Consider the following 18,581-nt stretch of genomic DNA (forward strand, 5'->3'; position numbering starts at 1 on the left):
TGAGACTGGTGGATTTACGTGCGGATACTAAATGCCCAAGACACACTTGGTAACTGAAGTCTCGAAAACTAGGAACGCTGTAGCACTTGATAGCTGAGTCTGCAAGGTTTGAAGATGGGAACTGTTGCAGAAGGTTGCCGTGAGGTTAGTCTATGAACAACTGCAGAGGACCTGCAGAACCGAACCTTTATAGGTCCCGAATATGACATCACCTTGTGTTATGACATCATCAGTGAGTGATCTATGACATCACAGTAGGAATGATGACATCATCCTAACAGTACCCTCCCCTCTACGGACGCGTCTAATGAGACCCTCAAAGAAGACATCAGAAATGCTGCAGAGTCCGGTGGATCCTCTGGAGTCGGCCATCCCCCGGGGCACGATCCAAACCTGGGAGACTGGAGACCATCAAAAGGGTCAATGTCATGCTCCGGTGGGGACCAACAAGAACTGTTCCTCTGACGCAACACCTCAAACTCCGTGGGCTCCGAAGGCGGGGTCCCAAACTTGGAAGAAGGAGCCAAAGGGGGTGTCGCAAGCTCAGAGAGCGGAGCACCAGAAGGCTCTGCACAACCCAAAGGCTGAGCCTCAACCAATGCTGCCATGCCTGAAGGCAGAGCCACCGGAGGCCCTCCCTCCAAGGCCCGACAGCAGTCCCAGGGTTGAGCAGGAACCCAACGTCGACGCTTAGACCTGCATTTAGACTGTTGCTGAGGACCGGGCTCCGACTCAGCGAGGCCTACCCTCCCGACCTGTAGTTGGGGTAGGACATCCACAGTTTCCTTCTTTGAAGCTGCTCCTGACCGAAGGCTGACGACACTACGGGGGCCTCCCAGCGCCAAACGGGAACCCACATGTGGGTCAAGAACTGGAACTGGCTGCTCCTGAGGTTCGGGTTCAGACTCGGCGAGGGGAAGGCCCACAGGTTGGGCCTCAGGGCCAGCAGACTCGGAGGCCCCCTGCGGGGGGACGGAGCTGGTCTGTAGGCAGTGATTGGACCTCTCAGTGAGACGATCGACAGCCCTCTCCACCCCCTCAACCCTCTTGGAGACACACTGCCACTCCTGGGGCACGTGAACGTTGCCCACCCATATGGGCTTCGGGGCCGAACCCCTAGAGTCCTGATCCACTGAGAGTCTCACGGGCCGGCGAGTGGTGGACCCACCTACTGGACGCCAGGGGCAGAAGGAGAGGTAGTGCCCGGCTCGACCACAGTACAGGCAGCTCCGGGTGTCCAAACGGTGTTGCCTCTCCTCTGGTGTGATGTGAACCCTGCCGGCCTGATCACGGGACAGATGGCTGCTGGTGTTCAGATGTGGCTGCCTTTGCTCTGGGATGACGCGAACTCCCCCCCAGAGTATGCGCTTAGGAGCTGGAGGCGACTGAGAAGCAGGGCTAGTAGCAGAGACCGCAGTAGATGGGGGGGGCAGGAGACTGCGGAGTGGCAGCCTGGGGGTTTAGCCCGTCGAGATGATCTAGCCGGCCAATCAAGAGGGCGTGCCGATCAGCGGCTTCGGAAGCCAGAGCCTGGATTGCTTTTTCCTGGTGGGCGTGCCGATCAGCGGCTTCGGAAGCCAGAGCCTGGATTGCTTTTTCCTGGTGGGCAATCAGGCGCTTAAGTACTGTCGCAAATACCTGTTGGTTGGCCAAATGCAGGTCTCGCATAACTGCCGGCAAGTCTCCGAACGTGACAGGATGAGTAGAGATATACAGCTGACCGCCTGGTGGGTCAGCTGAAGCGGCCGGCGGGAAAACTGGCATCTCGGGAGCTTCCTCCCTGATTGGCAGAAATGTATCCGCTAAATCCATTTCTGAGTTGTTCATACTGTTAGGGTCGCTGTGAGACTGGTGGATTTACGTGCAGATACTAAATGCCCAAGACACACTTCGTAACTGAAGTCTCGAAAACTAGGAACGCTGTAGCACTTGATAGCTGAGTCTGCAAGGTTCGAAGATGGGAACTGTTGCAGAAGGTTGCCGTGAGGTTAGTCTATGAACAACTGCAGAGGACCTGCAGAACCGAAACTTTATAGGTCCCGAATATGACATCACCTTGTGTTATGACATCATCAGTGAGTGATCTATGACATCACAGTAGGAATGATGACATCATCCTAACAATCACTTTCTGACACAACACCGGCCAGTATAGTAACCATTGATAGTATACAGTAACCTCTCTCCCTGCACAATTGCACCATGCAACAATAGGTTAACCCGAGTGGACAATTCTGTATAGGCTATTGAAATAAAATCTCCCACATCCCTACCCTATTAAAGAAACAAATAGGCTATTTTTAAATGTGTATGTTATAGCCTATGAGCGAAACGGCTAATTAAAAGGCTACTAATTACAAAAGCATCAATTTTCGTTACAATCCGAACTGGTTCATCCTCCAATTCTCTCTTCCCTCTCTTGTTCTCTCCCCCCTCTCTCTCTCTGACTCTCTCCCTCTTTCTTACAGGATAGGCAAAAAATAAGCCTTGGCTTCAGCCTATTCCTTATTTCGGTCATTGATTGTATAAATTGTATTTGTGTGAAATGGTTTGATATGTACATGTATGATGATGTTCTCTTGCTGTATATTCACACAAATTATTACATTTTGTTTGTGGTTCATTAACCTATGACCGAAAATAAACCATTCATTCATTCATTTCTTTTCTCTCTCTCACACTGTGACTCTGCTTGCACTAAACAAGAAAGAAGCTGCTGCCTGTCACAGACGTGCAGGCGGTGACGCTAGGGGTGCTCCGATCCGGCTAAGCCACGATCCGATCCGATTCCGATTCCTGGGGTCACGATCCGATTCCAGAATCGATTCTCGATTCCAACGATTCTCGATTCCAGAATCGAGAATCGATTCTGAATTATGTAGTTTTATATTGCAATAACACACAAAGGTAAATATAAGACAAAAAATGACAAATGTATTAATGCTGCACTTCAAATTCAACTTCTGTATTACAGTCAGGTCCTAAATTCATTTTGCAAACTAGGGGGGAATTCTCCCCTTATGTTCTTCAGATAAAATGGATTTATAGGCTGGGGGGTTCTGTAGACTTTTGGGGGGAATACATTAACCAGAGTGCAAGAGGTGGTGGCACCGTGGCAGTACAGTACACAAATGACATGAACATTTGGACACTTATTCAGCCGGTATCTTGCATGTTGCGTTCAGGTGCACTGTAAAAAAAAAAATTTTTTTTTTTACAATTTTAAGAATCGATTCTTGGGAGTTTGGAATCGATCCAGGAATCGTGGCATTAAGAATCGCGATCCTTTCAGAATCGATTTTTTGGAGCACCCCTAGGTGACGCTGTGGCTTTTAAGGGGAGTGATCTCAACTTGTGAATCCTGTTAACTCATTGAGTGCCAGCCACTTTTGGAGAATGGACGCTCCCAGTGCCAGAGTTTCAGAGCGTTTTCAGTGATTTCTCGAGGCCCACAGAATATTGTGTGATATTACTATGTAAACACCGAACACGCACAACGAACGATGAGACTCTATTGTATCAGCAGCAAAAAAAAGTTTATTGATATCATTTTCCGTTCTTTAGTTATCAGCCGGAGAAGATAAGTCAAAAACAGCAAAAACAGGCGTTTCCATCTAGAAGCTGAGATATTCCGCCTTTTGTGAAATGAAGCATTTCAAGCACATTCACTGAGTCTGAAGCTAATATTTTCTGATGTAGTGACGTGGTGTAGTTGTGTGGTGCCCTGCGTGCCCCACCCCCCTCTCCCCCCCTCAGCTGCAAACTCAAGATTCAAGATTCAAGATTTTTATTGTCACTCCATGGTACAAGTATCACGTGTGAAATTATTGTGCTGTGGACTCCGTTTACAACATAGTACAAATGTAACAGGGCATATGAGTGCAAAAACAACAATAGACACAACAAGCAATAAGGCAGTATAGTGATAGGACAAGTCAGAGACAGTGGTATATTCACTGCACATAGGTGCACATGTCCTGTGCAGACTTTAGCCGTGCTTAGACATTTTAAATTCGGCGTATTTGACATATAGGTGCAAATAGCATATTCCTTATTAAACATACAATTAAACTCGGCGTTTTAAATTTGGCGTATTTGACATACAGGTGCAAATAGCATATTCCTTATTAGACATACAATTAAACATTAGACATACGTAGTGGTAGCAGCTACGGTACGTTACAGTACGGCTACTGCACTATTTTTGTATGTTAAGGAGTCTCGTGGCCTGCGGGAAGAAACTGTTCCTCAAGCGATTTGTGCGTGCTTTTGGGACCCTGTATCTTCTCCCTGAGGGTAGCAGGGAGAACAGGCTGTTGTGGGGATGGTTTGTGTCTTTGATGATCTTCAGGGACCTCCTGAGGCACCGCTGTTTATACAGTTCATGCAGATCTGGCAACTCACATCCTGTTACGTGCTGGGCCGCGCGTCTCACTCTCCGTAGCGCCCTGCTGTCCATGGTGGTACAGTTCCCGTACCAGGTGGTGAAGCAGCCAATCAGCAGGCTTTCAATGGTGCCTCTGTAGAAGTCCGTAAGGATTTCTGGCCTTAGCCCAAATTTCTTCAGGCGCCTGAGTCCGTGTATTCACTGTTGGGCCTTTTTGACAACAGTGGCGGTGTGGCCGGCCCAAGTCTCCTCCCCACACTAACACACAGCCTCACACACCCGGCGTCTATTTTCGGAGTGCTCTGTTTTTTTGTGCGCCGGCTCCCAGCGCGACACGGAAAAGTCAAACCGGACTGCAGAGAATGGTTTGGCCCTTCGGCGTCAGGTGCTGCTTTTCTGGCGGCTAATCGTGTGGAGAAACTATACAGCAGAGACAGAGAGGCTCAGTTGTGGGCGCGGATTGACTGCTGTTCGCAGCCAACGTCAGCTCCAGCCAGAGCCATCTATATGGCTCTGGCTGCAGCATGAGCGGTTTCTCTTTCATCACGGGGCTTTTTCCTGCTGTTTTCCTGACCTTTCTCTAATCTGGAGAGCACTGTCACCACCTAATGGGTCTGTAAAATAGGTTATACACCAGGGGTGCCCACACTTTTTCAGCTTGGGAGCTACTTTTAAAATGACCAAGTCAAAGTGATCTACCAAACATATTTATTTATATATATATACACTGAGTATACAGTGGAAAACAGTGGAACAGTGGAAAAACAGTGGAAAAACAGTGGAAACAGTGGAAAAACAGTAAAAAAAAAAAAAAAAAAAAAAAAAATCTTCCCCTCAATGCCATGCGATCGACCACACTACCTATCGACATATTGGGCACCCCTGTTATACACCTTCAATAGCTACAATATTTGTACAGGAGATGCAGGAGGCTTTGATCCACGTCCCACCGTCAAAAAACGCATTTGACGTCGATCGACGTCATTGGCACTCTACGTCACTATTTACTTTGACGTCGATCGACGTCATTGGCACTCAATGAGTTAATATGGGCATAAATACGGCTATCGGGGTTTGCGCTGAGATGACGTGAAGTGCAGCGGCCTGACACGCCCACAATTAGGGCTTTGCGTGGCGCTATTCCAGCGCAAAACGGGCGCTAACGCAAGTCGGGAAGATAGAGCCCTTAGTGTCTCAAATCTTTTCCTCCACTGGGAGGTAAAAGCAGTTGCACTACTCCTGTTTCCCTTCCGCTGTGCAACAGCAGGGATGTTTTTCGCATCCCCTTCTTTTCTCTACCCTGGGGCATTCCCTTCCTTGGGGAATGCTTCCACTTGTTTGGATCACGGCTTCTGCGTATTAGCCGCAAGATCAACATGGGGTCAGCCCACCTCCCAGTCAGGTGATTTTGAGCCCTTATCTGAAGCCGTGCACTCCTCTAAATGGTTAGAGGAGGGTCTTAGCTGATGCAGCGTCATTAGGGACCAAACCCACCTCTGTGCAGTGTTTTCACAGGGATGGGCCCCTATGGTTGGTGGCTGGGGCAGTTACCTCCTCTAATCCAGATTAAACAGCGGTCACCGATGTCTTAAAGGAACGCTCCGCCCATTTTCAACCAGCTTTGTATCATTAGAACATCAGTAGTATATCAGAAAACTGTAAACGGTTTTGAAGTCTGTCATTTAATTTGACAGTTATTGAGTGTTAAAGTGTGGACCAGTGACATCACTGGTCCACACTAACTCAAATTAATAACTCATTAACTCAAATCAACTCTCAATAACTGTCAAACTATTCATCATTCATCTAGTACGCATCTGTACTAGAATAACACAAAGTCACAACAGCTATGCGGGGAACTCCGATAGCAGTTAGGAGGAAATTCAGACAGACAGGGTGAGTCAGCTGAGGCTGGTAACGTAACGTTACAGCCATGAAGCAGAAGCTACTCGGTGGCCTCACGTGTTGTTTTGTTGTTATGTGAACTAAAGGCAACATTTCACAGTCCGGTGATAATGTCTGTGTGCGTGTGCATGTGTGTGTGTGTGTGCCGGCTCTCGTTATCGTGTACAGCCCCCAGTGCAACACGCTGCTCGCACTCTGTGTGCTTTTTTGGAGGTGTTGAAATAAGTTCATTGCGCTGCTGTCTTTAGTAGCCAGTTGTAGCCACAGCCTTCGGAGAGACTTTACAGCAGGGAGAATGGACGAGTACCTTAAGCAGCATGCGTAGCTACATGAGAGAGAGCCACCGTAATGAGAGAGAGCCACCGTAATGTAATTACCATAATCCATCCGTGTAAATCGATTTGACGATTTTCACTTTTTTTAACATCGTCCTAACTGATTAATTTTATTATGATTCAAAATCGATTTATCGTGCATCCCTAGGTGGAATACCTCTCAACCTAGGGTTGTTCAGCGAAGTCCACGCCTTGCGTGACCCCTCAGTCAGCCCTGTTTTTCTGAGATTTCTGCTCCCATCACGAGTTGTGATTTTTTGGATGACAGTCTCGGCTGGGGGCACCCTACACTAGGGTCCCCCTCTCCAGGGGGGCGGGCATGCTCGTCTCCCCATAGGTGATTAGCCTAGGGGAGGATGGATTATAAATTCTCCAGGGACACCCCTGGACTTGGTCACATACGTGCCGACATGCCGCTTGGTTTTTCACCTTTTGTAAGCTCGGCAAAGTTGAGGTGTGTTGCACTCCTATCCTGCCCGTCTGCTTCAAGCGGTTAATACAGGTGTTTTTTTATCTCCAAAAGCATGTATATTGGTTTTAAGGGGAGTTCCCCTTAGACACTGGAGTCGGGGTCTCTCCCACTCCTATCTACTTATGGGCGCCGAGGCAAGTGGGGCTTCTCTTCTGGGGGATGTGGACTCACACAAGCCCCTTATGAGTCATAACCCTGATAAAAGCGCTAGTGTCAGCCATAGTGATATTGTATCACAGTGAGCATAGACTATACCAAGGCTTCGCCTGTTATCCAATAGGCGAAGCCAAGAGAGGGCCGAGCTGATATTGAAATAAAACGAAAGATTTAAAGTAATCTCTAGTTTCATGAAATCAGCGAGGCCCTCTCTTGGCCTTCAAGCTCACTGCTCCACAGCACGTGAAGCTTACTTATTAAGAGAAATGTGTGAGTGCGAGTGGCGGCCTTTTATAGAGGCTGTCGGCGACCAGAGGGGGTGTGGCCTAGGGATGGGTACCGAACTCGGTACTTTTACAGGCACCGACCGAAAGGGGGCGGTACTACCGAGTATCAGTTCACATGAAATCAAACGGTAACTCATTTCGGTACTTGAACGCATCTGAGTAATAGAAGAGAGTGGGTAAAATAGAAATTCAGACGGAAACTTAAGGCAACACGCGAGAGCGCGTTACGTCAGTACATCACACACCTGAAACATCAACAAACAGGACCAGCCGAAAATGTGGCTACACTTTACCAAGATAGACTCAGACAACACTGGTTGCAACATTTGTGATGTGAATTGCAAAGCTGGCCAGGGAAACACCTCAAACTTGAGGAAGCATGGTCAAACACAAGATATATTTAGATAAATGCTGAAGACTGTAACGTCTTAGATAGGCTGAGGGTGAATGAAGCAGATACCGCACCGCAGCTAACGTTAGCAGCACCTCCTCAGCTGTAACGTTGAGAGAGGCATCGACTTCTACAACATCAGGTAACATTATTTAATTAGCTAGCGTTAGCTGGATAAGTTGTTTCACTGCCGTTGTGGTTGTTAGATAAGGGGGCTTTTCACTGTCTTCACAACGACTGCAAAACAGAGATCGCTAACGTTACTCTTGCTGCAGTAATTGTCAAGGGTTCAACAGAACGTATTTCCTCAGCCTCTATAGTAGCTATCAACATGAAATAAAAAGCATTTGAGAGCTTACACCCGTGACTTTTTATTTGGAAGGGTTACATTTGCCATAATATTTATTAACATTTCTTAAAATGCATTAGAAACTTTTTATTTTTATTTTTTGGGGTTAAAGATAAAAAATTGTTTTAATGAACATTAGGGCAAATATAATACGAAAAGCCAAAGGGTTAAGCTCTCAAATGCTTTTTATGTTATGTTTCTATGTGCTACAGAGCCTGAGATATGAAGGCTTTAGTGAATACCGACCGCTCTCTCTGAGAAGTTTGGACTGTCATTTTTTTTGTTATTAGAGCGTGTTACCGAATACCGAAAATTGTACCGTTTTGGGTACCGTACCAAATTCCAGGTACCGGTATCGTACTAGTATCGGTTCAAATGTGAACGGTACCCATCCCTAGTGTGGCCTAGGAGGCGTTGATAAAAACAAGTTATTCAAAGCTCGCGTGAGGATGACGTGTATCCAATAGGCGAAGCCAAGAGAGGGCCTCGCTGATTTCATGTAACTAGTAACTAGTATTACTTTAAGTATTTCGTTCCAGGACATCCACCACTTTACTGTAGGCCGTCTCATCGCCATTGAAGATCAGCCCCACAACCGCTGTGTTGTCTCGTCTGCAAACTTCACGATGGTGTTTGAAATCTGTGTCGCCATGCGATGGTTTTGAGATGTCCAAATTACGCACCGAGATTACAGCATGCATTGCGCAAACAGTATTAAAGGGAATGGGATACGTCACTCTGATTGGTTTGATTGATGGAACACCCAGCTGGCACATGACTACACCTGTGAATACGTATTGCTTTAACCCTGCAAAACCCGGATATATTTCTACTTGCAAAAAAAAAAATCAACCTTTCAGATGGTGTTGTAGGAGTACTTTGGAGAAGAAAATATAGTGTTTTAAAAAAAAGTTTTTGTAAGGTTTTATGGAAATGTTGTAATATTACAACGGTGGGTCAATCGGGTAGCAGAATTTCCTATAGGCCATTTTTACTCATTGTCAGAATAACATGGCAAATGTATATATACTTCACTAAAACAACTTGAGGGTTCATTTATATGGTTATGGTTTATTATTTGGCCTCAGAACAGTATACATTATGAATCATATTTGGCCTCAGAACAGTATACATTATGAATAATAACATCAATGTAAGCCATATTTTTAAGAATTGTGATTTTATTAAAATAACAACAAAATGAAAAACAATACATACAATAAATGTACTAAAGAAATCTAATTACAATATACACATGGTCACACAATACTGTATGGCCAACTCCAGTTAGAGGTGGACCAGAAAAATCTGTATTAGGGCTGATGAAATTCTTTTTCTGCCACTGATATCTTTCACGGGGCTGGGCGTGTTTGGCCAGTTGGGGCGGCTGAATGTCTGCATCTACTGGGCAGTCAGTGGGTTCACTGGGTGGTTGGTTTTCTTTGGACTCCTCTCCACAGGCCTCTTCATCTGACTCTTCATCAGTTTCAGTGAAGTCGATATATCCAGTGCATCTTGTATCTTGCAATGAAGTGAGGCTCTCTCCTTGCTTGTGGCATTCTGAAATGAAAATAAAGAAATAACTTTAGTACATTAGTAGTGTTTACAAATCTCACTGCAGTACACATTTCACAAGTCACACAATACTGTCTGGCCAACCTATTGTGCTTTGCTTATCCTCACAATGGGATGATGGTCCTAAGTGGGCAGCCCCCACCAACCCTCACATAAACAATTATGATGGTCCTAAGTGGGCAACCCCCACATGAACAATTACCACATGGAATCCTCCAGGAACTAACTTAAACCAACTAAAACATTATTACAAACAGAAGTAGGAACTGATCTGTTGAAAGTGATTACTAAAACATTGTAAGCAATGACATTTTATGCAGTATATTTGTCTTCGAGTACAACACTATATATATATATATATATATATATATATATATATATATATATATATATATATATATATATATATATAGGTATGCAATGTGGGGAAAATACACATATAACTGTATAAATGTATTGTGAAAACTATAAGACTCCACTTAGCCAGGTCTGTAAACTAACAGTACCACAGGGATATTTGCTACCACACTGTCCCAACGTTGTAAAAATTCAACTAAAAATGCAACTAATTTACATTTGGGCAATATGTTTCACAGTAATAACATATGTACATGTTCTGGGCATTCTATTGATCACCCAAAAATATATTACAGGCATTTTACTTACTTTTTGTGAGGAATTCCGTCCAGTGAAAAAGAGAGTTGTTGCTCCGTCAACAATTTTGAAGTTGTGATGTGTCCTGGCCCTGTGGGGGGTACTTATATGCAAATATCCTGGGCAATAGCATTGCAAGACTAAACAATAGGATCCAATGATGATGTTTAGGTGAAAAAAGAACAAGAAAACAAATGATTTATACCCTTTTTTTGATAAAATACAAATGTTGTAATATTACAACAGTGTGTCTTACAGGGTTAAGCACGCCCATTTACTACTTTAGCGCAGAGCGCACAGGCATTTTGTACACGGAGAATGTGCAACCACAGCAGCCTTCTACGGGCGTTAAAAGTATTGTTCAAGTGTGACCCAAAGTCCCTAACCTTAGGATACCAAGGGGTATCCTAAAGCAGTGGTTCTCAAATGGGGGTCCGGGGACCCCATGGGTCCTTGAGGGGGTTCCAGGGGGTCCCCAGCCAAAAGGGGGATAATTTATTTTCGTAAGTAACACAATGACTATTTTGGTAATGGGTTTTATACACTTTCTGTAATACAACATCCAAAAGCATCAATCTTATTATCATATGGGGGACCGTGGGACAAAATCCTATCAAATGGGGGTCCATGGTCTAATCTTTGTCAGTTTAGGGGTCCCTCATGTGAAAAAATGTGAGAACCAACAGCTGATGCACAAACTGATTTGTCTATGAGTCTATGATTTAATTATATTTATTTAAAAATTATTGACTCCTACAGTGAAAAACCTGATGAAACCATAAAATCCCTCTCCCTCCCTCATGTGTTCTCCCTCTTCCTCTCTGATTAGTTACCTGCAGGCTGTTTTAATAACACTCTGCCAGGCTGCTGATTTTATTTTACTTTTTTAATTATTTTTGCAAGGAGAAGCAAAAATAACAATTGATTCCTATTCCAGAATTTTTCAATTAAATATATTTTACAAACTTACTGCTACTAAAAAACAACTCAACAGATTTAATATTGAACAATCATCACTATGTAGATTCTGTAATGAGGAAGATCAGTTGCATTTATTTTTTTATTGCCCATATGTTGCAAGCTTGTGGACCAAAGTCCAGGACTGGCTAAGGCCGTTCGGGATTTGTTTTGAATTTGTACCCTTAAACATTGTGTTGGGCGTTCTGGATGAAAACTGCCTCCAGATAGTAAATACAATTGTTCTGTTTGGAAACATTTATTTTTAAAGCTTGATCCCAAACAGACTTGAATTTAAGTTTCTTTAAAAATGTAGTAAGAAGCCAATTTCTTTTGGAAAAGATTATGGCTACATGCAGTTGCAGGGTGCAACAAGACACGAAGTGGGAGAGGGTCTGCTCCAGTGAGGAGCGGGACAAACATTAATTATTCTTGAAGGGATCCTACAAACTAAACTGTAATTCATCATTGTATTTCCATGTGCTTTTCTGTAACTTTTTAGTAATTTAATTTCTAGTTTTTTGTCATTTTTTTCCTTTATTTTGTTTGTGTGAGTATGTATTGTGTTGTCATTTTGTATTGTCTGCTGTGGGTGGTCTGTCTTGCCTGTATTAAAAAAGAAAAGAAAAAAGAGAAGCAGCCAAATGGTGTGTGGGATCACAGCAAAGAGAAGATAGATGGATTTCACACACCGCTGAGAAAACTGTGATTGGCAAGTGGGAAGTGCTATGAAAATGCTGAGTCTGATTTTATTCTGTGTGTGTCTGTCCTCCAGGTCTCCAGTCATGGCAGGTGGACTGTTTGCTGTGGACAGGAAGTGGTTCTGGGAGCTGGGAGGATATGACACGGGTCTGGAGATCTGGGGAGGAGAACAGTACGAGATCTCCTTCAAGGTAAAAACAAAACAAAAACAAAACAAAAGAAGAAACAAAAAAACTTGTGACACCCGTTGATTTTCGACCGACTACTTTGAAGCCAGAGAAATGAATTGTATGGGTGCAGTCATGTTGCATTTTTGCTATCAGTGTTTATGCAGTAGAGTTAAAACAGTTTAGACCCATTTCCTTGACTTCCCAGTTTGCAAAAATTGCGGAAACCTTTGTCCTCCAGTGGGTTTTCAAGGACATATCATTTGACCGCAGACAGTTTGGGAGTTGGAAGGGCAAATGCACCACCCATGCCATTTGTCAGTTTGCCATTTGTTTAAAAACACTGACAAACCTGGCTCTGTCTGTTCACTGGTAGCGACTGATTTCAGCAAGGCCTTTGACAGGGTCAATCATAACATCATTATCAACAAGATCCTGATGGGAGTGAGGCCTGAACTAGTCCCTTGGATTTGCAATTTTATTTTCAATCGGAGACAAAGGGTATGCTATCGTGGCACCTTATCAGAATGGGAGTACCTCACATGTGGGGTGGTCCAAAGAACTCTTTTTGGCCCATCGTCTTCCTTGCCCAGATTTACGACGCTGCCCGTGGTGCCCCCAAACCCAGTGTGGAATATGTTGATGACATCAACGTACTCAAGTCCAGACAATGGCAGCAGCCGTCTACCATGCAGAATCACCTCAATGACCTAAATATCTGGTCTGCCCAAAACAACATGCTCCGTAATGAAAAGAAATGCATTGCTATGCACATATCATTCAGTAAAAATCCACCATCAGGACCACCTCTTTCCATAATAACATCCCCCTGGCTGTCCTGCCTAAAATCAAAGTGCTGGGACTCTCCATCCAGCACAAGCTCAGGTGGAGTGACCAGGTAAACACCATGATGGCAAAAGCTAGCAGGAAGCTTTTCCTCCTCAAGCGCATCAAACGTTTCTCTGTCACTCAGGCTGACCGGCCGGTAACCTCGCAATCTCTGCCTTTCCTTAACTAATTCTCATCCGTCGACCTCTACCTCTCTCAATCTCCTCCAACTCACAAAGCAAGGAACGGGCTCCACCTCCAACTTCACTGCAACTCCTCTTCCTGTATCCGACCACCACTTTATCCCTTCCCATCTCCCACCCCACACCCATCACCCCCTCACTCTATCACCGCACCCAACGCAACCTAAAAACTCTCTGACCTAACTCCCTGCTGTCCTCTCCTTGCTCCCCTCAGCTGAGCAGTACTCTCTCCTGTCCACTGAGGAGGCTTTCCTCTCTCTCCTCCATTCTTGATTCTCTCTGCCCACTCACCACTAAGCCTGCCTGATCCTCTCCCCCTGCTCCCTTGTTGACTGAATCTCTGCAAACTCACCGAACAGAGCTTCGGGCAGCTGAGAGGAAATGGAGAAAATCACATCACCCTGAATATCTCCCTTCCTACCACCTTGTCCACTCCAACTTCACCTCTCCTGTCTCAAAAGCAAAAACCTCCTTCATCTCTGAAATCCAGTCCTCTGTGTCCAACCCCAGTAAACTGTTTTCCACCTTCTCCACCCTCCTCAACCCTCCCTCCCCTCCCCTCCCTCTCTGCTGATGATTTTGTAACCTTCTTTACTTAAGAAGATGGATGACATCAGCTCTTCCTTCCATCCTCCAGGTACCATCAATAACACTCCCGACTCCAATCCTGCTTCTCTGCCCCCTGTCCCCGGGTTTAGTTCCTTCTCTCCCCTCTCTCCCGATGAAGTGCTTAAACTCGTCAGCTCTAACCGAGCCACATGCTGTCCCCTCGATCCTATCCCTTCCTCTCTCCTCCAAACCATCTCACTTGACATATCTCCCTTCCTCACTACTCTCATCAACTCCTCTCTGTCCTCTGGTCTTCTTCCGGCTGCTCTAAAGACTGCTAGAGGCAAGCCTCTGCTTAAGAAACCCTCCCTTGACCCTACTGCTATTCAGAACTACAGACCTGTCTCTCTTCTCTCATTCCTTTCCAAAAACCTCGAACGAGCAGCGTCCGACCAACTTTCTCTCTATCTCTCCCAGAATGACCTCCTGGACCCTCTGCAGTCCGGTTTCAAGGCATCTCACTCCACTGAGACAGCTCTTCTTGCAGTCAAAGAGGCCCTTCACACTGCTAAGGTCTCATCCCTCTCCTCTGCCCTCCTTGAACTGTCCGCTGCTTTCGATACAGTCAACCACCAAATCCTTCTCTCCATTCTGTCTGACCTTGGCATCTCAGGTTCTGCACACTCCTGGTTTGAGGATCCCTCTACCTCAGATACTCTTCCTCCCAGGGAAAGACTGCCCTCTCACAGACCTCTCCATCTCCATTGACAATACCACTGTGCTTCCCTCACAAACAGCTAAGGACCTTGGGGTGATCCTTGACAACCAGCTGTCTTGCTCGGCCAACATTGCTGCGACAGCACGCTCCTGTAGGTTCTCCCTGTACAACATCCGCAAAATCCGTCCCTTTCTCACGAGGGAAGCGACACAACTCCTGGTCCAGTCACTTATCTCCCGCCTGGACTACTGCAACGTGCTTCTGGCCGGCCTACCTGCCTCTGACATCCGACCGCTTCAGCTCATTGAGAACGCTGCAGCCTGTCTGGTATTCAATGAACCCAAATTCTCTCATGTCACTCCCCTCTTCCTGGACCTTCACTGGCGTCCCATCTCGGCACGCATCAAATTCAAGACACTGGTACTGGCCTACAGGGCAGTACACCAGACAGCTCCTCTGTACCTACAATCTATGGTCAGGTTCCAAACCTCTCACCGCTCCCTCCACTCCTCCACCAGTGCAGGACGCCTCGCCCCTCCTTCGCTACAGGGGCTAAAAAATCGCTCATTCCGATTGCGACTCTTCTCGTCCCTGGCACCGCAATGGTGGAATGAGCTCCCCCCTTCGGTCAAGACAGCCGCATCACTGCCAATCTTTCGGCAAAGACTAAAAACACACCTTTTCAGGCTCCAGCTGGCCCCCTCTTAAACTAACATCTTTCTCTTAAAAAAAAACAAAAAACTTTACCACTCTATTCCTTCAAAAGTTGTAGCCGTCATAGATTATGTTGCATCGTTGATTTCTCTATTGTTGACTAAACGTGTTACTGTAAGTCCCTTTGGATAAAAGCGTCTGCCAAATGACGTAATGTAATGTAATGTAATGACCTATACGAACCATTTATATCGGCTACATTAGGCCAGCGCCTGGAGTATGCTGTCCCTGCTTGGCACCCTGGTCTGACCCAAGCCTTGTCCACCCAGTTGGAGCGTGTGCAGAAGAGGGCATGCCACATTATCCCCCAGACCCCACAATAATTTTGATGATTGCGTTGAGAGACCAGCCATATAATCCATATTTGTAGTTTCGAAGAGACAAATGCAAGATTGGCTCCGGGTAGCAAGCAGAGGGAGAGGGGAAGGGAGTAGGAGAGGGAGACGAGGAGAAATGCGACCACCTCCGTTGAAAGCACAGACAGACTCCTGTCCCATATGATTTCAGACAGATCCACACCAAGTTCCTCCTGCCACGCCTCTCTGATCCTCTCAGTGGAGGCCTTAATGCAATCGTCGAACAAACACACAAACTTAGAAATAAGATGCCTGGAGTTGGGAGGGCTTAACAACACCTAAAAAAAAACATGTTCATCTGGGAGAACTTCAAAATTGCGAATCTTGGATCGGACATAATGTCTAGCTTGTATATATCTATAAAGATGCGTTTGGGGCGGATTTGGGCGGTCTTAAGTTAAAGTACCAGAATTATTCACATGTGTGGCCAGGCAATGCTGGGCATTACGTCAATCAAAACCAATCAGATTCCCGTCTCGCGATCGCTGTTTGCGCGAGGCATGCAATATGCATTATGTCATTATGGATGGCTGACAAGATTGTCAATGTACCAATGATTGTTTAATTAAACCCTTGATCTGTTTGACAAGTTAATTGCTGATTGTCTGCTCTGTGTTGGGGTAGAGGCTAGAGTATTTAGCTAGCTCTCAACCTTGTGTGGGTGCTCAGTCTGCTCACTCTGTTCACCCTAGATGTGAGACCAGGACTGCTGGACTGTTTCATTAGGAACCCCAGTTATCCATGGGATTAGCCTAGGTGTAGGACTTCAGTTTAGTTCTGTTATTTATTTTGTCTAGTTATTTGGATTCATTAGCCTCATTTCATTTAAAACTACACACCAATAATCAGTGTTGGGAACGTTACTTTAAAAAAGTAATTAGTTATAGTTACTCACTACTTGTTCCAAAAAGTAACTGAGTTAGTAACTGAATTACTCTATAATAAAACTAACTAGTTACCAGGGAAAGTAACTATTTGCGTTATATAACCACCTTGAAAATGCCAACTTTTCATCGGATTGCTCCGGACTCGCCATTTCTGCTGCTTCCTCGAATCTGTTTGGTGTGTCTGTGTGTGTGTGTGTGTGTCGCGCGTGTGATGTGTCCTGGCTTGTGTGTGAAAACACTGGCTCCGATTGGCTACCATGAAACACATGACTGCCTTAGCCAATAATCGCTTATCTCGTTGTTAATGTCCTGGCTCGTGTGTGAAAACACTGGCTCCGATTGGCTACCATGAAACACATGACTCTGCCTTAGCCAATCATAATCGTTTATCTCGTTATGTTAACCCACCCGGTCTCCTCACAGTCACTTGACAACACTAGTGTAGGCTACGGGTAGTTTACTCAATCATTTCATAGTAACGCACCGCATTTAGCGTTCAGTAACGATAACGGCGTTGTAACGACGGAAACAGTAATTAGTTAGATTACCCCGTTACTGAAAAAATAACGCCGTTACCTAACGCCGTTCTTTTAAACGGCGTTATTCCAAACACTGCCAATAATATGCCTGGTTTCCACAAAATAAACATCTGTGGTGAAACTGAAGCCTGCCTCTGCGTCTTTTCCTGCTCGCCATCCTTACACTCCCTTTAATATTAGTTAACACTGTAGTTATTATTTCCGATTGCATTTGAAGGCACCGCACCTGCAGCTGTGATGTTATGCAGGCAATTAAGCTCAGTCCAGTGAGTCAATTAAGCTCAGTGTGTGGCTCAGGTCAAGATGGTGGTCTTTTCTCTTCCCTTGTTTGTTCGCCTGTACTCCTACATTCGTTTTTTGCAGTGTGTAAATGCTCAAAGGTGAGTGTGTTAACTATATAGCTGTTATTAAGATGCTTGTGTTTTTGGTCGCCTGCATGTCTCAGCTAATAGGCTAGTTTATTTTGCTAGTGTTGGCTAGTCGCCCGCATGGTCTGCTACGTTAGCCTAACAGTATATTGGTGGCTGTATACAGTTCTGCATCTCCATGTGTAATATGCATAACATTACAATGTATCTGCTTGTATCATTTTGTCATGTTGTACAAAATGACATTGTACAAAATGAGTACTGGAAGATGGTGGCGCGATCAGTCGCGACGTTCCCAGCTGTCCCTCTAAGTGCGTTGTTTTATGTTATTTCAGTGTTTTTTTACTCGCTCAGGCAGCATCCTGCTGGGCGAAGGTTGTATATAGCCGACAAGACCTACTGGAGATCGGATCTAAATGCGAGCAGCCCATTACAACTAGCTTTGCACGCCAGCGGGATAGCCCCGCGGAGATCACAAGAGACCTCGGCGAGGCGTGGATTCCCAACCCAGTTGGGAGACGCAGGAAGCGGAGGAGGCGACGCGGCAACAGAGGGGGAGTGCTAGCCAGACTGAGACGGGACCCAAATAAGCCAGCAATACGAGCCTATTCCTGATGAATGCGAGGTCGATCATTAACAAAATGGACGAGGTGAGGCTTATGGTGGTGGAGGATAGCACAGTGAAAGACAGTTGCGTGATTATAATCACAGAGAGCTGGCTATCGTCCAATGTACCCGACGCAGCTATTGAATTAGAGGGCTGCACGGCCTGCCGACTAGACAGAGACAATGTAGCGACCGGTAAGAAACGCGGAGGAGGCCTGCTAATCTATCTAAACAACGAATGGACTTCTGACTACAAGGTAATGAGCAGCCACTGCTCCCCAGATCTGGAATATATAACAGTGAAATGCAGACCGCACCATCTATCCAGAGAGCATTCTGCTGTTTTGATAACAGCTGTGTATGTAGCCCCCGGTGCTAATGCTAACGTAGCGCTAGCTCTGCTACATGATACCATCACTGCTCAACAAAGCAAATACCCCAACGGAATCCACCTCGTTGGGGGGGATTTTAATCAT

At 45.5% G+C, this 18,581-nt stretch overlaps 1 protein-coding gene across 1 annotated transcript in view; it reads left to right on the forward strand.

The window, feature by feature from the left end:
- galnt10 (UDP-N-acetyl-alpha-D-galactosamine:polypeptide N-acetylgalactosaminyltransferase 10 (GalNAc-T10)) overlaps positions 1 to 18,581 on the forward strand; it is a 538,666-nt gene that overhangs the window by 390,239 nt on the left and 129,846 nt on the right. The window contains exon 7 of the mRNA XM_083647820.1: positions 12,244 to 12,361. Coding sequence (XP_083503946.1) covers positions 12,244 to 12,361 — 118 coding nt within the window. The remainder of the gene's footprint in view (positions 1 to 12,243; positions 12,362 to 18,581) is intronic.

The sequence above is a fragment of the Poromitra crassiceps genome (assembly GCF_964638095.1).
Source record: "Poromitra crassiceps genome assembly, chromosome: 1".
NCBI lineage: Eukaryota > Metazoa > Chordata > Actinopteri > Beryciformes > Melamphaidae > Poromitra > Poromitra crassiceps.